This window comes from Hyposmocoma kahamanoa, unplaced genomic scaffold (genome assembly GCF_003589595.1).
Source record: "Hyposmocoma kahamanoa isolate Upper Pololo Valley unplaced genomic scaffold, ASM358959v1 79, whole genome shotgun sequence".
Lineage (NCBI taxonomy): Eukaryota > Metazoa > Arthropoda > Insecta > Lepidoptera > Cosmopterigidae > Hyposmocoma > Hyposmocoma kahamanoa.
In genome coordinates, this window is record NW_020653993.1 from 6,279,100 (window position 1) to 6,301,260 (window position 22,161).

Consider the following 22,161-nt stretch of genomic DNA (forward strand, 5'->3'; position numbering starts at 1 on the left):
CTTGAGCTTTGCCATAATGGACGAGAATTGCAAAATTACATATTTAATATTTAATTACCGATGAAATGTGATTCCGTTCGTTTTGTAATTAGATGTTTTGCTGTTTTTCCTACACCACCGAAGAGAACAGCACGGCATTATTAGAGATATTATCTTTATTACAATAAATACAGAATATTTTTTGGAATATACGAAAACGTACACACAGGTCAGTAGTTGGCCTATCTATATTTCAGTGCAAATGAGAGTTGATATTTATAAGAGCTGTATCGTTAATGTGTTACCAGGAATATATGGCCCTTATTTCGTCTCTATTTCTGGTTATATACCCGATGAGGCGTACTAAGAAAGAATTTTGAAATGTTTGTGTAAAAATTATATTCCTATATTTGTAACATGAAATGAAATTATCTATTGGTAACAATGTTATACATTACAAGTCAGTGCTTATGTCATCGAGTAATGGTTTATATCCTTGAAAATTAATTTTAAAATAAATAATGCAAAGCATTGCATTTACAATAGTCACATTTACATTATATTACGTCATAAAAAATACAATAACAAATTACCAAAGACAAATCATTATACGATAATCATTACGTTGTGACATGATTTTAGGAAATGAGATATGAAACTTAGTGTAAATATTTTATAATGGAAATGGTAAAAGATTGGCATGTAATTTTTTAAAAACGACCCCTAATTAAAGGTGGCATTAGGCACTAAAGTTTGTATGGGAATATTTAACGCGTGGTGCGATTTGCTTCAAACTTTGTTTGGATACTTTAAATACAATATAAATAAACACGTGTTTCAGGGTTTTCAAATAGCGTAAGTTAGGGTGCGCGGGCTTATATTTTTTTTTTTGTAATTTGTGTTTTAGTAGTATTTAATGATATAAAATAAATAATATAATCCCTAATTATATACTGCGTCCAGCTATACCGACGACATTGTTATACGTGTCACGGCTTCATTACTCCACAAAATTGGCCGATATTGTGGAGTACATACGGGTGAGCAGTTGGGATTCCGCCACAATGTGAATTTTAATTCATTTTGGTGAGAGTACCAACTCAACATATGTCGACCTTCATGAAGGATGAGTTTTGGCCGAAGGGTGTCATGTACCGACGTTTCCGAGGCCGCCTACCGGACACCCACGTTGCGTCACACGTCACAGACAATACGTGTAAATAATAATTAGTAATTATTTTTTTATTATATTATTATGTATGTTAGTTTATAAGGTATATATATAGGTCTTTGTAACCTGAATATAAATAAATTAAAAAAATGATAATTTTTTTAAAACAAATTTACAAATTTAAGAACAATTGTTTTTTGTTTTTGGAACATTGCAATTCGCTGGGTTTGTTAATACAAGTGATGGTGGAGTTAAATAATACTACTAAAATTTAAGTTTGTTTACCTTTTTTCTGCATGGTATCCTTAAGCTTGCCTTCAAGCTTGGAGAACAGCATCTCTGCAGTAATATTAGGAGGAGGTTTGTTGAAATTCAAAGATATCAGTATATCCTTCAGATCTTTCGCTGTCGGAGATTCTTGCTGGAAAATTTAAATTATTCAAATAGAATAAGATTCAAAGATAGAAGATAGAATTAAAGATAGAAGATATTTTTTATAATATCAAGTGACGGGACGAACATTTCGTGCGCCTGATGGTAAGCTACACGCCTGTCCATAACAATTGCAGTGCCACACAGAGTTTTAAATCGCAAAGACATGACGGGCACTGCTCTTGCGCCCGTCACCCTGAGACATAAGTTGATAAGTCTCATGTGAACATATCGCACTTGACAACTAACAATATGATCTGTTATTTATATTTTATCTCAAAATTGCGTTATATATTAATACTTTAACTACAACATTTCGCTGTATTTGTATGTCATTCGTATATGATTTAATTTCAAAGAGACAGGGCAACACTGTCGCTTTGAAATTAAATAGGTAATATTAATATCATTCAAAATTATCGTCCAATCTCATTGCTGTCGACATTTGGTAAATTACTTGATTCAATTTTTGTACCCACTTTAAATTATCACCTTAAATCAGTATTGACTCCGAAGCAACATGGTTTTCGTTGTAACATGTCCACTACCTCCAACTTGGCATGTTATGTCTCTGATCTCTGTCAAGGTGTTGATGAAGGTCGACAAGTCGATGCTATATACACTGACGTTAGCAAGGCTTTTGACCGAGTGGACCATGCAATACTTCTCAAGAAATTGGGTTTCTTTGGTATACATGGGAAAATTCTCAAGTGGTTTGCATCTTATCTGAACAACAGATTCCTAAAAGTTGTTGTTGGTGGTTGCGAATCAGACCCTTTTCTAGCTTCTTCAGGGGTTCCCCAAGGTTCCCACTTAGGTCCTCTTCTTTTCCTAGTTTTTATAAATGACCTCGCTAGCGTCATCAAACATTCCAAATTTATTTTTTTTGCTGATGACTTGAAAATATACAGAACCATTGATAATATTACTGACTCAATATTGCTACAGGAAGATCTTGATAAAATTTCAGTGTGGACTAAAGATAACAAATTACCTTTAAACATAAAAAAATGTAGGCATATTAAATTTACTAAAAAGAAAGTTCCATTTCCTACATCTTTCATAGTTCCATTTACTCCATCGATGTAAATATTCTAGATGAGGTCAACCATATCAGAGACTTAGGAGTCATATTTGACAGCGCGCTTTCATTCAAATATCATTTTGACAGCATCATCAATAAATCTCTCCGTATGTTAAGCTTCGTATGGAGGAATTGTAGGTCCTTTAAAAGTGTAACGACGTTGAAAATAGTTTATTATGCCCTAGTTCGTACTAATTTAGAATATGCATCTCCCATTTGGAACCCAATGTACCAAAATCACATAGATCGCCATAGAAAGCGATCAAAAGCGATTTCTCTTTTTCCTCACAGTCCACCAACGAAGGCTGCGCTTATTGAAGGGATATGAGGACAGACTAAGTTCATTTCAAATGTGCACCCTTCAACGTCGCCGTTGGATTGCCGATCAAGTTTTTGTACATCGTTTGATTTCGGGGCAAATTGATTGCCCAGAATTTTTATCACAACTCCAGTTTTCTATTCCACGTCGCAACGCCAGACCAAGTAACTATCGTCTTTTTAAAATCAAAAAGTTCAGAACTAACGTTGGCTACAATGCTATTTTGAACCGAGTTTGCCGAGAGTACAATAATTCTCTTAAAATATGTAAACATAGATTAACTGACTTAGATTTGTTTTCGTTGTCATTAAATAAATATAAAACTTTATTGTATAAATGGTCAGACTAAAAGTACCATAACTTTACAGTTTAATTTAGCATGTTTACTTATTGGTTTTGTTTTATTCATCAATTTGTCTGTAATTTAACATACAAAAAATGCTTTTGACACGAGCTTCTGATATGTGCATGCTGTATTTGCCTATTATTGGGTTTACACTCGAGTATTTTATGTAATGTTATTGTTTGTTCATGTGTATTTCTGTTGGCAAATCTAATAAATAAATAAAAATAAATAAATAAAAATATAAGGCAATTTTGAGATGATACTATATTAGTTGTCATGTGCGACATGTGAAGGTAGAAAATAATTCACGTCAGGAGTTTATAAATCAGTCATTGTCGGATAGTATTCACTATACTTCGTTTCAATCCATTTTAAACAAAAAGTAAACAAACAAGTCACTGACACGAACATAGACGGTTTAGTGATGGATAATTGTAATGCCAACTACAAATCGATTAAATAATTGAATGAATCGATTTGTTCAATTCAGTCATACTACCGGTTTTACCTACCTACATAATCTATATAAGCATATTTAAAATTTCCGAAATCTTAATTTTCAATCCTCTTTCAGATCCTAACACTTAGATACTCGTTCGATTGCGATTGAAATATTCGATTTACTAATCAATTACAAAAACTTTAATTGAATGAACCGAATGCTTTTTTTTGTACAGCGCTATACAACTGTAGACATGTCATAGATGTATAGATGAAAAATAATGTCACTTTTGGACTACCATTTTTCAAATAAGATTTTACGATGCTATTGAAATGAATAACAACAACGGGACCACAAAAACCGAGACAGAAAACTTAGTTTTCCCACATTGACCCGGCCGGGTATTGAGCTCGGGACCTCAGAGATGGAAATGGAGATGGTGTTTAAGGCACATGGCCACGGCAGTCGTGAGAAGGTAGTTTGAAAAGGTCCTATGAAATTTTATCATCAACCCTTTAAATAATGCCCACTGCTGGGTATTAAAACTATAGCATTCATAATAGCAATTTTTTTTTATAGTACCATGTGACCGGACGAACTAGTCGTGGGCATGATGGAAAACGACGCGCCTATGCCACTTACGGCTTTTTATCACAAAGATCTCAGGGGCACTACCACTACGCCCCTTCACTCTGAGACATAATTTGCCAAGTCTCATGTGCCCGCAATTTCACCATGATTAATGTATGGTGTAGTATCTAATTAGGTTTCTATATATCGATGGTGGAAATTTGAAATGTCATAAGGGTCATTTTGTCGTAAGGGTAAATGACATTACGACAAAATGTCTCTTAGGACATTTCATATTTCCGCTGTCGATATAAGGGCAATAATTTCATCGATGTATAGAGTTTTGAAATGTCGTAAGCAACATTTTGTAATAAGGAACTTTTTTCATTACGACAAAATACTCCTTACGACATTTCAAATTTCTACAGTCGTCGGTATAATCATTACACAACAGAAACAAAAGTAAATACAAATTCAATATTTCTTAACTTAACAGCTAAGTAAATAACAATTGAAATTACTATATTAATGAAATAATACTAATTTGTTAGGGTGTAGTCACACGAAATGCTTTCCGATTGCATAGCAACTAAATTTTAGCAGTTGGGATGCAGTCGACCGCCACTGTTAGTGCAGTTACTAGTCAGCTGCACAAACCGTGAATATACTGCTCATATAACTATGTACATATATAACTATGAACAACAGCACATCAAGCTGTATGTACACTTTAGTTAAAATATCGCCTCCAGTGCAATGGAACAAGATCGGTCAATGTGTAGCTTGAGGTGTTGCCATCTGTACTTAATCAAGTTCCTTTGTGAAGAATGATTAATAAACTCTGGGAGTTACTCATTGTAAATATAAATTTAACATTTATTATAATTATGTTACATACCATAAGTACCTACAGGATATTCAGATTCACTTGAACAAGCTGAACAAATAACACACTTGGATTTTTGTCATACAAGTGAGCAGAAACATAATGTAATTCCATTATACATGATTTCATTTTGTATGTCAGACTAAAAGAGAATTCTCAATATTATTATTACTATTATTGGATTGTTCAGGAGTTCTATGCACACTGGCAACAACAACTTGGAGCTATGACCAAAAATTAAAGGACCAGTTTTCTAAATTCCCAATGATTTTTGCCTTATTTGGTCGGGGCATATGTTTACCCAGGAGTGCGTTTTTTTATGATACAAGTGACTGGACGAACATGTCGTGCGCTTGGTGGTAAGCGACACGCCTGTTAACAGCAGTTGCAGTGCCACTCAGAGCTTTAAATCGCAAAGATCTGAGGGGCATTGCCACTGCACCACTCACCATGAGACATAAGTTCGAAGTTTCATGTGCCTGCAATTTCACCAGCACACTTACATTACTGCTTGGTGGCAGAAATAGGTAAGGTGGCAGTACGTTTCTGGACAAACTCTTTCTTATACTCTTACTATTTCACTTTCTATTCTTATGCTCTGTAGTGTGTAACAGATATGAAACCAATTTGCCTATTAAATAAATTGATTTATGACATGGTGTAATGAGCTGCTTTTAGCAACTCGACATCATACCGCCTATTATATTGCATGTGGCGGGTGTGAAAAAGTTATGTAATATACATACCACAACAATTTCCATGCCCGAACCAGTCTTTTCCTTAGGACAGTCCACATTGACCATCCTCGCTGCCATCAACTCTGATATCAGATAGTCTAGAAGGAGGATGCAATCTTCCTTTGTTTGCAGACGAGATGACATGTGCCCTGTAGAAAGGATACATATTAACTGAAAATGTATATGGATCTCCAACAGTGTGTTATGTCCCTTTTTCTGTGACATACTTTCATACAGAACACGTTAGTACCCACTCAAAACTGCACAATGTACCATTCATTACAGGTACATCTGACTTACCCTGGGCAAGCACCTTGCAAAATGGCAAATCTTTCATCACGATTAGTGTATGCCATCGATACAATAAGAAGACAGAGCATAGCGAAATCAGTTCTTGTTATTTTGTTTTGTTTATCCTAAATAATAATAATAATAACAACCCTGTGTCGCGGGTACCATGTGCACACACACGTAGACAACCACAAATTACATCCAAACTCACGAAAAAAATAATTGTAGGCCATAGAAATATTTTTCCCAGTCTGGTAAACGAATCCGGGAAGTTCGGCCACAGAGGCACTTATTTTTATTATTATATGCAGTTATTATTATTTCTACATAGACACAAATCATAGGTAATAATCAGGGATCGCAATAGAGTTTTTTCGAAGAACATAGACAGAAAATGGAGACTGCCTTACGACAGTATTATTTAGGTTCAGACCTTTTCGGGATTCGGGAAACCACCTAAGAATTTTAAAAATTGACTTAACTGGGGACAGGTTGTCACACTATATATATCTTAATATTGCTACGCACAGTGGATCGGATCTGCAATATTGCAGACATTGGATTTTTTTTCTTTAATAAAAAAATTGCCAATCAAGAGATCTTATTGTCCTAATTAAATATTGTCATATCACATTTTGCCATAAATCTAATAGTTTAGTAGGTAAAAATAAAATGTGTATTTTTTGTATGGGACCATACCTTAGTGCCCCATGACAAAGTCTTAGTCGATCCAGTCTTGGAATCATTACAGACGTATTATTAGGCCTATCTTCTATAGATATGCACACTAAACACGCGCCCAAGCCTACCTATTCACTACTTATAAGCGTCATAAAATGGGCAAAAATTGCTCATAAATACGATTATTGGTTGGCAGTGATCGGAATGGGTTGGGTTTTTTTCGAGGGACATGGACAGAAAATGGAGACTGCATTACGAGAATATTTTTTAGGTTCTAAATTTTTTTCGAGATTCGGGAAATCACTCGATTATATTAAAAATTGACGTTATTTGGGATAGGTAGATTAGACTGTTTTATATGAACTTTGCGGCGAGTTGTTGCAATATCAATTTTTCAGAATATTTAGGAAAATTCCCACAAAAAAAGAAATTCAAGAAAGAAAAGAAAGGGTTCGGAACTAAAACTGTTTTAAATTAAAGTCTCTTGTTTCATATATAGGAAAATAAAATTAAATTGGTTGGTTTTTCGTGTTTATTTGTTTCAGTAGGAAATTAAAACTTCTGTTTCGAATTCATACTGATGTTTTGTCATTTCTTCAGTTAATTACTGTGGTGATTCCAAAACTGGATCGACTAAAACTTCGTAACGATGGGGCACTAAAGTATGGTCCCATACAAAAAATACAAATTTTATTTTTTCCTACTAAACTATTAGATTTATGACAAAATGTGATATGACAATATTTAATTTAATATTTAAGACAATAAGATCTCTCGATAGGCATTTTTTAGAGAAGTTTCGTGAAAAAATCTAATGTCCGCAATATTGCTTTAACTGCCTCCGTAGCCGAACGGATACCATGCCGGACTGCCACGCAGAGGTCCCAGGTTCGATTCCCGGGCCGGGAGAAATAGTTGCATGGCCTACAATTATTTCTCTCGTGAGTTTGGGTGTAATTTGTGGTTGTCTATGTGTGTGTCCATGGCACCCGCGACACAGGGTTTCCCTAGTGCGGGGCTGTGTTGAGTGTGTGCGTTATTTATTTTATTTATTTATTTATTGCTAATCCGACCCACTGTGTCGCAAATTTTAAGATAAATATAGTGTACCTGCCTGTCCCCTATTACGTCAATTTTTAATGTACTTAAGCGGTTGCCCGAATCCCGAACAGGAAAATATTGTCGTTAGGCAGTCTCCATTTTCTGTCTATGTTCCTCGAAGTTTAGGTTAAAAACTCTACCTAGTCTGATCCCTGGTAAGAATATAATATAATAAATAACGCACACACTCAACATAATACTTCTTCTTTAAGTTAACTATCATACAAATTATGTAAGCTTACCAGTAATCAACTTCTTGTAAGGACAGCCGAGTTCTTTCAAAAATGAACTCAACTCCAGCAGGAAAGAACTCGATTCATCTGGATCATTCATCATGTTCACTGTTTCCTCGAGGTTGCATAGCTTCTTTAATTCTTCAGCAAGGATATGTACGAGTTTCGTGTATTCTAGAGACTTTGGACCACCCTCAAGAGCCTTAGAGAAGGCCACCTCATCAGAAAGAGGGCCATCATATCTGGGAACATTAATTACCATTGAAAAGAACACCATTTCAACCTGTCTTATTGCTAGAGATACACATGTGCTTTTAGTAACACTAGAAATTTGTACCAGTCCACCATGTGAGTTCTTGGTGGACTGGTACAATGAAGTATGTGATCAGAGACTTTACACATCTTCCAAAAAATTAAAACTATTTTTTCTGCAAGTTGCAAGGTATGTACAAATTTTTTTATTTTTTACATTGAATAAGTATTCTTTAATGCTACTACAATCGTGGCATGGTGATCCTATTTTGGGAATTAGCAAATATTATATCTGTTTTTCAGGATCTTTTACAATATATCATATTTCTTATTAATATTTGATGTTTTGTCATTTAATGCCAATAGCACAACATGTAATAGTATAACCATTAAAAGGGCATATGTAGAACCTATTCCCTACTAAAGTGCACCCCGTCAGCCAAATGTTAACTGGCCATCTGGACAGCAATCATTATTCTATAATTGCAGTCATGTTTGTGCAATCTTGATATCCAATTCCTTTACCTATAATCTGCCAAATGTTTATCCAAACATAATATTATCTGATACTATAATATTATCCCATTTTATATCTATATAAACTAATGAAAAAGCTGTTTTTTTTCTACAAAAGTTATTATTATTTTAGTGTAATAAGACAAAAGGGGAACATCCTGTCTATTAGGCATGTAAACACTAATACGTTGCATGGAGCGTAAAGTTGTCACATTATTATTTTAATTATACGTACTTGTTGCAAACCATAATTTGGATTAATCCAAGTATTCTTCACAGTATATATCTGTAATGAATAGTGCATGTGACGACTCTCACTATGCAACTCGAAAGCACCGGGAGATTATGCGAGTGTGCGTGTCCGTACACGGCGGGTGGCGGGCATGGACTTGTATGAACAAGTTGCGAAGTTATGTTTGTATGGAATTACCATACTTACTTATTATGCTATGTTACATATGTAGTACGCAAGATGACTGTCTGAGCTGATGAGTAGCGCCACCTTTAAACATGGTTCTGGCAGAATACCAGTGTCATGGGAAACTGCAGCATTTTTGCTGAGCCAGCACCTTTTCACTGCCATGACTTCCAAAACTATTTATTTTAATTAGTTACATGTGTAGTTATACATTCCTTTTATTATAAACATTTGTTATTTTAAGTGGTTCAATATAATAATAATTATGGTGTTAGTTTTAGCGAAGCCCTTGCAAATAAGCTGTCATAGAAGTGAATAGTTTTTATGTATCTATCATCTATCTATGTTAATATCCATCATCATAAACTATATATAACAATCTATATATTATATTCTATAATGATCTGTTATTTACTGCAAAATATTGTGCAATTTACAATACAAATCACTAACTTGCAAAATATTCAATGTAAAAATATTAGTAGATATCTTGCAAAACACAACATAGCGTAATAGAAAAATTTATAACAACAATTTATTACAGAAAAGGGTAGGTATTAACAATTTTAATAAGACAAAAAGGCTGTAAAACCGGCTAATTACGGTCAATATGGCTTCGTATCGAAACCAACGATTTATCGAAAAATAGATAGAAGTTCTCTTTATACAGCGTTGACAATACTTAAATTTTCACTTGCAACTTGCAATTACGAGAAAGACTCGAGAATTTCATAAAATTACAATTATTTGAGTTATAACAATGCATAACCTTACTTATTTTGGAACTTACCCCAGGTCATTTAAAGAGTCTAGAATGTCGTTTTCCATGTTAGAAACGATGGAATTTCATGCGAAAGGAAATAATCACGTTATTTATTCAATATACAACAGAAAGTATTTAAATTTCCGAAGTAGGAAGCCAGCTTTCATGCGAAATTATATTTTTGAGCTGTCAAACAAAATACTTGTTTGTTACCATGTGAAATAATAAAATCGATTCGCTGACAGTGGCGAGTTCGGTTCGAGGACAGGCGAAAAAGCAATAAAACAATAAAACGAACGTGTTTTGTTCTGGAAAAACTGGATTGAAATCGGTGTAAAAAGGTTTAAGCGACATTTTTTTTTAAATTCCGAAGAAAAATGTTTTAGGTTTTCACAACTGTCTTAAAATATTTACGTCCTGTTTTAAAATGTATCAGTGTCAAAAACATGTCAAGTTTGACACTGCAGTGTTTCTTCACATCGGAAGCGGCTTGGAGTTTAAATTTAAATTTTAAGTATCCAGACTGATGTTCTCTTGACGCTAGCTGTATATAATAATTCTAAACATCGCACAGTTTTACCACTAAGATTCTAAATAGAAAGATGATGCATTATGAGAAGTCCTTTTTTCGTACAGAGTCAAGAGCACGTCAAGCTTGACAGTTAAGACAAATAAAATTCTATGCCGCTTACGATAAGAACAGTCCAAAGTGTTAAACTTGATGTGCTCTTGACTGTACATGTTTATGATCATTGCTTTGAGTATTAAAAAAATGGCGGGTTTTTGTAGTTTCAGTTTTTTCACGAATTAATTTTTAGTTTAAGTATTATTACGTTTTGAGTTTCCTAATTGTTTATTGCCTGTTTTAGCCGATGGCTCTTTAACTAATACTCAATAAATAAACAAATAAATGATCGTTGTGAAAAGTACAATATCTAAATCGATCAATTTAATCGATTTGTGAAACATTGCTACACTTAAAAAATATTTTTTACGCCATCTTATTTTACATTTCAAAACTTTTAACAAGCACAGTTGTTTCATTCATAAGTTACATAGAAGTATAATAGATGGCGCTGTACAAAAATGGCAAACAAGCATTTAAAAATTAACGTCGTCGCGTCGTTAGTGGTAAAAATAATTTAATCCGTGGTTTCATTAGTCTTTTTAACGTTTTCAATTTATAGAACGTTGTTTTGCTTATAAAAACAAAATTATCAAGAATTTATTCCAAGAAATGTTCAAGGTAAGAGGAATAATTATGATTATTATGCCTAAAGTTAGTCGTCAATGCAAATGAGCGTCTTTTATAAGACAACTCGTAAATTTTGAGCTGTAATGGAGGCATATAGCTTATTTATGCTAAACATGTCTCATTATTGCTTTAAATACTTACCTTAGTATATTAATGATGTGTATGACAGCAGACTTAAGGAGGACATAGGTAAAGTACTGCTATACATTTTTATACCCCAGAAATAGAATGACTTGGACACAACCTTGGATTACAAAACACGAACACGAAATTGAAGCCACCAAAGCAAATTCATATTCAAAAGCGAATACAAACTCGCGTCAGTACTTTGCTCAGTGTCGCACTGTTTGCACGTCACGAGTGATCAGTTATTTTATGTTTAAAAATGCATCGTAAAAGTTGTCCCCAATAACAAAAAAATAAGATAGAATATCCATTCACAGGGAACTATTGTTAATTTAACTGTTTTATAATTTATTTACCCGATATTTTTTGAGATTCACTCGGAACACAAAACCTCGACATAAATTCGTATATGTTGCCAGTTTATATCCAAATTAGTGTCCTTAAATTATGTAAATAATGCATGGGTGATAGGAGCATCAAATAATTTATACTTTTGTATAGAAATTAATTAAATAATGCACGCATATACACACATAATGGTCCAAGTACAGCGATCCAAAATTGTTTATTAGGTAACTCAGAATTATCTAAATTATTCTTAAACCAATCTCTAATCGCCATAATGTAACCACATAAAAGAAAATGTTCAAAAACAGCTAAAATTTTAGCCCTATAACTACAGAGAACTTTCATTGTTATGTGCACATGTCATAAACAGAGCGATTTTGTAAGAAAATGCATACTTGATTCTAAAGAGTTTCATTGTGAAACAAACAATTTTTGTCAAATTAGAATATTATCGTCAATGCTATGGAATTGATTACAATGTTAATTTAATAAAAAATGTAATAGAAAAGTATTTGATGGCGAGATTGCGCTACATATCAAAATTAGAAACGAACGCTCGATGTATGAACGCGAAACAGTAGTATTCGAAAAAATGTGTACAAAATAAAGGTTATTATCATATTGTGTAACTGTGATTGTAATGAATATTTTGAACTATCAAAGTTTTCCAATTTAAAATATATTTTCTTTCCTTTGTGCGATGTAAATCAAATAATAACTATTAAATATTAACCTATATTGCATATAATTTGTTTGATATCCTAATACCACTTAAGTACCTATAATACCACTTAAGTACAAAATAACACTTTCAGTTCGCAACAGCATTCTAGAAAGCAACAGAAAAAAATACGGGAGTTTTTTCGCAGCATCTGGCAATTTTATACGCACACAAATGCGCACGTCCCTACAGTACCCCTCCTAGTCGTCACGCACACAATAATTGAAAAGTGGCTTCACTTCGTTTGTTGCGTACCTATGCTCTATCTGCCTTGTTTAATCTGAGGACACAACACTATTTTTTTTTCAATTCCGGTTGATCTCGACCTGGGAAAACGAGAGCATTTCCAGTCTCAAATAAACCTTTGGCGGTTGTACCACTTTATCTACAAAACAGGGATTTCTAATTATAACTGGGTATACAGAATTTAAAATATTTCGGCGCATTAGACAGAAAACTTGGGTTATGTATTTTTACTTTGATTTTACTGATTTTGCTTTTAAATATATTATTAAAATAATATAGCATCTGAAAGAAGTTATAATTGAATGGCCCGTTCAATAAATCTGTAAGTTCAGTCCAGTTAGGGGATTTCATGCACTATTTAATTCTGCTAAGAACCGTTGCTATGGTTTACTCGTACAATTTTGTTTCCAACAGTCTTAAAATCTGTTTAAAAACGATTAAGAAATAGTTTCAACAATATCAAATAATTGTTTATTCCATAGGTAAAATTTTTAACCGACTTCAAAAAAGGAGGAGGTTCTCAATTCGACTGTATGTTTTTTTGTTTGTATGTTACGCGATAACTCCGGTATTTGTGAACCGATTTTCATGATTCTTGTTTTGTTGGAAAGAGGGTACCTCCATAGTGGTCAGTGGTGGTGGTAAGGGTGGCTGTTCACGCATGAAGATTCATTTTTATAAATAGCGCCTAAATTTTATTATAAGGAGCAATTATTTTAATGGTTGATTTTGCTATTCCCAATTCAAGGCGTTATTCTCTCTCGATATACTTTGAGTAGTGAGAACCGATTTTTATTATGTCCTATGTCAAGTCCCATATAGTAGCGAACTAGGGGATGAATCCGGGTTTGCGCACTTTCCGGTAACCGATTTCAATAAAACTTAGTAATTATATGTAATTCCACGTACATTTGAGGTCGGTTTTTTAGCACTTCGTACTGAGATTATTACACTTGAAAACGTCATTTTTTTAAGCTACTGCTCGTTTACTACGCTGACCTCCCTAAGAAGAACGAGCAAGAAACTCTAGGGATTGTTCTTTTTAAATAAAGTTAAATGCTACGGAATATATTTTGAATCATATTTGTGTGGAATCTAGACTCACCTTGTCTTTCCATAAATCTTTATCTAACACGTAGTCTACAAATTTGTAATACGACTTTTCAAATAAAAATACTTTTAATGTAAGATTTAAACTTAGGAAGAAAATAATAATCTTAATATATTCTCCGGAATCTTATTGTAAAAACCATTGAGCTTCCAAGTAAAAACGTATACAGTCCCTATAAAGGAATCGTTTACCTTAGTTAAACTAAATCGTGGTACCGTGAGTTTGGACTTAGTTCTAAGGTTAATATTATGGATATATTCTTTCTTAACGAAATTGTGTATATTTTTACGGGCACAAGTTCAAGAAGTTTGAAACTATAGTGAAACAAAAACTTTATACTAAAGCTTATTAAACATCTTCTGCGTGCTTGGATAACAAAAATCCATGATCGTGACCCGCTTAGCTCTTGCAGTTATCTCGATCTATAATGTTTGAACTTAATATTGCAAATGATAAAGGTGTACCAATTTTTATTTACAAAGAGCAACATCGAGTTTCTTGCTCATCCTTCTCTAGGGAATCTACCTTACAAATGAGCAGTAGAATTTAATCAATATGACGGTTTCTAGTGTAATTTGTACGCCTATAAAATAAAATTATTTTGTCTTTGAGGCTGAGGCGACAATTTAAGTAATACACCTATGCGAAAACAATGGATCGTCAACGCTTTGATGGACTGATTTCAACAAACAAGAAGTCTTATAACGTTCTCAACTGAGTCAATATATTTTTCATTTAATACTTACGTCGTGGAAGGTAAAGAACATGAGATATTGAGTTCGTCCAGAGAAGTCCTGCCACCTTACCTATTTCTGCCGCCAAGCCGTAATGTCAGCATTACTGTAAGGGTGCTGGTGAAATAATAACGCACACACGCGTACATTCAACATAGCCCCGCACTAGGGAAACCCTGTGTCGCGGGTATCATGGACACACACATAGACAACCACAAATTACACCCAAACTCACGAGAGATATTGTAAATAAAAAATATAGGTATACATGGTATAAAAAAAGATGTGAACACATTTGAAATTGTGTTCTCGCGACATTCATCGATAACGAACTACTTGTGCAAAAAAAAAATATAAATTTGCAAATGCTTGCTTGCAAATTATTTTAGAAATAAAAGGTACCTAGTACTTGGTCGGTAAGTGGATAAATCAATTTTGTGTTCTTTGCCGGGAGAAACACCTTTGTTCTTGCTATCAATATTCTTGCTATGTGAGAGAAGTCTCATCGTTATTATTACTGAAAAAAATTATAAACACAGTCGAGATTCCTAAGTGTCAGCCGCCTACCTGAGTATTTAAAACATACTCAGACCCTTAAGGCGCAGGTACCGCTCGCTCACGATATCGCTGTACAAACAAGTTTTCCATACACGTTCTCTGTCCCACAAGTAAAGCCTATTCAACGAGCCAATCCACAACGTTCATACCTGTGCGGCCACAGTTGTCCGTGCTGGCTGCCACAGCGCACGTCTGTTGCTTCGCGTTGTTTTTTAAAAAAAGTTAAAACGTCATAACATTCCGGATTCGATATTCAAATATTTTTTCGTCAGGAATGTGATTGGTGGACGCCGTAACGTTTTCATGTGCCATAAATAGTGATGTACGGTGTGAGTAACGAGTTAACAAAATACAAATAATATGGGTGTTATTTTGCTGTTTTTTGTGACGGTCTTAATACCGTGTGTTTTTGGTCAAAATGCTGGGGATTGTTTTGGGGCTGGCAGCGTGGCTGGTGCGGCGATAGGAGCATTTATAGCTGCACTTCTCTTGGTCGCGGTTGCTTATTATCTGAGGAAATTGTATTGGAAATCTCGTAAAGGTAAGTGGCAAAACAGGCGAGCGGTTGGTTATTATCTTATTATTTTGTCGTTTTTTGTTAGCATGCCTGAGGCGGTTCGAGATGAGACTCTGCCCACGTAACATGAACTTGAAATTCGAAAGTACCAATGACCTCGCGTTTGTGAAATTTGAGTACTTGTTATCAAAGTTATAAAATGTTACTTATACATTACATTTGAATACTTGTGCACTATATCGTATGCTTTACTTGTCATTATATCAAACATGTATATTTTCAAGATCGCGGCAAAAATAAATATTTAGTGTTCCAAGGCGAATATATTAAGAATAAACAAATTCAAATGCTGTTATTAATTAACGCTCATCGAAGCCGCTTAGTAGGCCGAGGAATAATTATTATAACGAAAACAATAACAAAACTATCGCCAGCAAATGGCATTGTACAACATTCCTGAACTATGTACACCATTAGTCACATAAAATTACAACATTCTAAGAGTAGATTGCAACAATCGACTGTTGAACCAGGCAATAACAGAGATAATAGTGATTAATAACAGGTATTCAGTAAGTATGTAGGTACATACTACATAAGCCATTAACATCGAGAAAAATCTCAGAATAAAAATATTATAGGTACTAAAGATATTATCTAATACTTGCAAAATTAATATCATATAATACACGACACTATAATAAAATAATCATTTTCAGTTTCGAATTATTTAAATTGAAAAAAGTAAGATGTAGATATTTATTTTCATTATTAATTTTTTTTTTGTATAAATCGAAGTAGGTACCTACCAGTTTCAATATTTTTTTTTTAAAAGTGCACATTACAACATTTACATAAGTGTTCATTTGTTGTTTGTTGTTGTGTGATTTACTGTTTAAAAAGTGAAAGTTTGTATTACGAACATAATTTCACAATTTTAGTAGCAGTATAGCTCCTTGTGAAAGAGCTCGTCCAGGAAAGTACTGCCGCCAAGTAGTAATGACAGCATTACTGTGTTCCGGTTTTGAAGGACAAAGTGTGCTGGTGAAATTACAGGCACATGGGACTTGATAACTTATGCCTCAGGGTGACCGGCGCAGTGGCAGTGCGCCTCAGATCTTTGCGATCTAAAGTTCTGAGTGGCATTGCAACTGTTATGGACAGGAGTGTAGCTTACCATCAAGCACACGACTTGTTTGTCCCGTCACTTAATATTATAAAAAATAATAAAAATGTACATTATAAGTTCATGCTGCGTGTATATTATAAACATGTTAATGGCAAGTTATCTTTATTGATAAATCCTCATATAAATTTTATTCCATTCGACAGAACTACCTTTCTGGTTCGATTTAGAAAAATGTCGCCCTATAAATCTACAAGTTTTACCTTAGAATAGAACCAAGAAACTTGTTTCGCCAAGTTACGAGTCTATAACAAAATAACAGAATTACAGATCTGAGGCCCCTTTAAATGCGACGGGCAGTAATGTTATACTGTATAACATTACTGCCCGTCGCATTTAAAGGGGCCTCAGATCTGTAATTCTGTTATTTAATTATTCTTGGTCTGTATAACTTATACAGACCAAGAATAATTTATTATAAAAGCCTATCAATAAACAATCTTTATTTATTGATTGCGTATATTTCGCGGTACAAAAAAGAAAAAAAAATATTAAAACAAAGATTCAACACTAAGAAGTTTCTTCGATTCGGCTGCATTCGAACCAGCTCCTTCAGCGTACCGTGCCTGTCGCTCGCCCAACTGAGCTACGGAACGCATCGGCAGATCTTACGAATTTTTCTATGCGCTTGTTGCAGATCTTCGTCTTTGGGGTAATATAATTTCACAAAAAAAATTGAAGTAAACATCGTCATATTTTATATAGTTGTTAATATTACAATGTGTTATAAGCCAAATCGAGTAATTGTGTTGCAGTTCGATGCAGCTCTAAGACTTTCTGTCGTTCTCTTTACTTTAAGTATTCGCTAAAAATGGTTTATTATAACTTGAAATATTAATGTACTTCATTTTTTTTTAATAATTCAAGTGACGGGACGTGGGCCTGATGGTAAGCAGCACGTCTGTCCATAACAGTTGCAGTGCCACTTAGAGCTTTAAATCGCAAAGATCTGAGGCGCACTGCCAGTGCGCCCGTCACCCTGAGACATACGTTGACAAGTACCATGTGCCTATAATTCCACGAGCACGTTTATTCTTCAAAATATTCATTCACCTTACTGCTTGACGGCAGAATTAGGTAAGGTGGCAGTACTTCCCTGGACGAACTCTTTCACATGGGGCTCTACTGCTACTAAGTCACAGAGGCCACATCCCACAGTAGCCCAATACAATAAAATGTAGACTACAGCTATCATAAATGTTCATAAATGCTCACAGCTGTCATAAAGGTTCAATTTGCAATTAAAGAATTTTTACAAATCAAGATGTTGCCTAAGTCGTCTACTTGCAATTTGTTTCATAATGTCTACTCGTTACTATTGCATTCATATTGAAACAGAAAACAAAACGTAATGCTCACCAGATCGTTAGTGATTATACTAAAACTCGAGAAAGTAACGCTGGCTTTACAATGTTCAACAACACATTCGGCTGGATTGTCGAGTCTCATTCGATTCTGCTGAGTCGTGACCGGTTATTGATGTGAAGATATTTTTGATATTAACCACTCCATGATATTGCAGTATCTTACTATTGTAATAACGTGGCAATTAAGTCTTGATACCATTGGAATTGCTTTGATAAACCACCAAGTGTACCACTTTTTGATAAAACCATAATTTAGGTAAATATCATTGGATATGAAACTTTATTTTATTGTTATTAAATAACTGGTAACCTATCACAAACTCGAATGTATTTTGTCCGAAATAACGTTTTTTAGAATTTTCATTCTTTCAGGATATTTTGGATGTTTATCTCCAAGACACGATTAGGTTCGGTTAAGTTAGGAAAACAAAAAGGTTTAAAAGAAAAAAACATTTTCTTCTCAAAATTACTTTGAGCAAATATTATTTCTGGAAAAATCATTTCGGACTTCTGATAGGTAACCTACATAACTGATTATTCCTTGTGCATGTCCAATGACAGTGTTTTAATTAAATTAATATGAAATTTTTGCATACTGTATTCATGTTCCATCTTTCGTTCATCATTTCATTTCTACTGTTATTTCGAATTTAAAATCACGTATATTTAAAACAAACCATCCTTTCGGGCTGATTTTAAGTCCATTCTCACGGGAAAAACAAATATACGCGGTTTAGAAAATATTTTCATTTTCAATGTGTAACAATCGCGAAAACCTAAGAATTCGCTAAATAAATAGGTATCATTCATGAATAATTATCTGTATCCCTTATCTTCTTGTTGTTGTCGTGGAATGCGGCTTAGGGACGAACGACCTGTACTCGATTTGCAACTGCTGGTGTGTTGCAAGTGGCTAATGCCTCCCATGAGCTTCGAGTAATACAAGTCCGTTCTTTTTCGGAAAGGCTATTTTGAACGTATATCACGAGAAGTAGACGATCCGCCTGATGTGGAAAGTGGAAACCTAATAGACGTTTTCGATACTAGAAATACTTAGTTAAAATCACAAATACTTGCCAGCTGTGGGAGACAGTGGTGTGGGTTATTTCAGTAGCAAGCGTGCTCGTGAAATTACAGGCACATGCTACTCCACATATTGTCAAAGAACTCCTTGTGAAAGTGCTCGTCCAGGGAAGTTCTGCCATCTTACCTATTTCTGCCGCCAAGCAGTAACGTGAGCATTTCTGTGTTCCGGTTTTGAAGGGTCAGGGTGCTGGTAAAATTACGGTCGCATGGGACTTGTCTACTTATGTCTCAGGCGTGTAGCTCAGAACAGCGCAATTGAGGTTTGTGGCGGTCGACACAGAAGGTGAAAACTATCACGTAACAACAAAACCGTTGTGTGATATTTTTAGATGACACAACAAAAACTTGCTCTTGTGCAATATTTTTAAATGGATGATTGGTAGTATTTATTGTTTCACGAAACAACATATCTGCAGTTTTCGATCATGATTAGTACCACACTACTTCGCCTGGAAGATGTTGGAAGCGATTTCGGTATAAATCCAGGAAATTGATAGCATCTCAAATGTTATTGTTTTGAAATTTTTTTTTTAATAATTTAACTAATCTCGAGCTAAACGCACTTAAGCACGGATATTAATGCAATAATTTTAATGCGATTTTGAACTTTTTAACAGAAAAATATTATTTGCATATTTAGAATTTGAGGGTCTGATCGATGTATTGGACAGTAAGTTTAGATGTTATTATAGTCAAGCTTTACTTAAAATCTGTTATAAAAAAAAATAACGCACACACTTATAACGCCGCACTAGGGAAACACTGTGTCGCGGGTGCCATAGACGTAACCTACCCATACACAACCACGAATTACTCGTATACCCAAACTCACGAGAGAAATGAATGTATACCATACAAATATTTCTCTCGGCCCGGGACTAGAACCCGGGACCTCTGCATGGCCGACCCGTATGTCAGGTAACCGTTCGGCCACGGAGACAGTTAGTTTGCTATTTATGTATAAAATAAATATAAGTAGCGAAGGCCACATAGTATTGTGTTATATGTACTCAATGGAGTACATTCGCGTCCCCTTTACCAGGACTTCGACATTTTTAAAAGTTATCTATATTAGAAATTATTATATATTATTAGGAATCGCAGTATATAAATACTGCGATTCCGAAACTAATAGAATATAATAAAAAATCATTTATTCGACGAAGGCGTAAACGAAACGTAAACAAAAAACATAAACAAAAAAAAACACTAAAAATTAGGCTTGATAAAAACAACCAAATTGTATGCTACTCGGTAGGGCATGCAGAAGAAGAAGGTGGTGACTTACCATTTCAGCATAATTCATATTCTGTATTGAAAATAAAGACAAAAACACTTACTTAATTACCAGAAAAAATGATATCGCAATAAACAAAATAAAAGTGCAACAAAAAAAATACAACATATAAAAAAAAACTTAAAATGTATTGTAAAAAACGAAAACAAAAAACAAAAAAGAAGACTTTCAGATATAAAACACGAATAAGGAGCGACATTGTCGTAGGTGGCAACAAAGGGTCACTTACCTACTCAGCATTTGTTGGGAAACGTTGCGCGTTCCCAGCACAGATTTTCGTATTGTACACTGATATTGTATTGTACGCTGATAAATAATAACTTTCCCATCAAAATTGTAAGTAATAGATTCAGACATTACTTCGGAAGTCCAAATTAATAAAAATTGGAAGGAAATTAATTTGCTACACAGCGAATCCAGTCACGGTTAATTTAGTTTTATAATATATGTGACGAAACGAACAAGTCGTACGCCTAATGGTAAGCTACACGCCTGTCCATAACAGTTACAGTAGGCCACTCAACCTGAGAAAAAAATTTACGAGTCTCATATTGTGCCTGTAATTTCACCAGTACCCTTGCCCTTCAAAACGAAGGAGCTATACTGCTACTAAAATTGTGAAATTATGTTCGTAATACAAACTTTCACTTTTTAAACAGTAAATCACACAACAACAAACAACAAATGAACATTTATGTAAATGTTGTAATGTGCACTTTTCAAAAAATTTATTGAAACTGGTACTTCGGTACTTTATACAAAAAAAACTGACATTACTGCTTGGCAGCAGAAATAGGTAACGAGTCAGTACTTCCTTGGACGAACTCTTTCACAAGGAGCTCTACTACAACTTAACTCATATTCATATTCTTTATTCGCAAGTTACATGGTTATATAACAGGTGTTCTTATGCTAATGGTACTTGACAAGTAACTCTCGGAAAGCTCACGTCGATCTCATTTAATAATTAAGTATAAAATATAATAATTTAATAATTAGTTTTTAACTATCTTTGCTACACCCGGAGTGAGTCATGTAGCATATTTTTTTTATTAAATCTTTTTTATCTTTTATATTTTAATGTACATGTGCAATATGGAAATAATAGTAGATTGTAACAACAAGTGCATAAAACGCGTCATTTTTCACGTGACCAGTATATCCACTCGAGCCGCAGGCGAGGTTAAAATGAGTTTTATGAACAAGTTGTACAGTCTGCTTTTCACTTCGACAGCAATATTACAAATAAACGATAACACAACTCAATAGTTGTGTTATTGGCAACTTGGCAATCCAAGAAAAAATAAGAACTGTCCGCCAATGTACCACTTTTTTTTCGGGTCGAACTACAGTTATATTTTACAAGCTTTTATATTTTATGAATTTCT

General features: G+C 34.2%; 2 protein-coding genes across 2 annotated transcripts in view; one reads left to right on the plus strand and one right to left on the minus strand.

Annotated features, from left to right (window-relative positions):
* The window catches only part of LOC113233585 (protein FAM98A-like), a 10,719-nt gene extending 239 nt beyond the window's left edge, over positions 1–10,480 (minus strand). The window contains exons 1-4 of the mRNA XM_026468733.1: positions 10,249–10,480; positions 8,282–8,514; positions 5,976–6,115; positions 1,436–1,571 (exon numbers count right to left, since the gene is read on the minus strand). Of these exons, the coding sequence (XP_026324518.1) occupies positions 1,436–1,571; positions 5,976–6,115; positions 8,282–8,514; positions 10,249–10,286 (547 nt within the window). The 5' untranslated portion in view covers positions 10,287–10,480. The remainder of the gene's footprint in view (positions 1–1,435; positions 1,572–5,975; positions 6,116–8,281; positions 8,515–10,248) is intronic.
* A 5,001-nt stretch (positions 10,481–15,481) lies between these two features.
* The window catches only part of LOC113233568, a 70,329-nt gene continuing 63,649 nt past the window's right edge, over positions 15,482–22,161 (plus strand). The window contains exon 1 of the mRNA XM_026468707.1: positions 15,482–15,861. Within this exon, the coding sequence (XP_026324492.1) occupies positions 15,681–15,861 (181 nt within the window). The 5' untranslated portion in view covers positions 15,482–15,680. The remainder of the gene's footprint in view (positions 15,862–22,161) is intronic.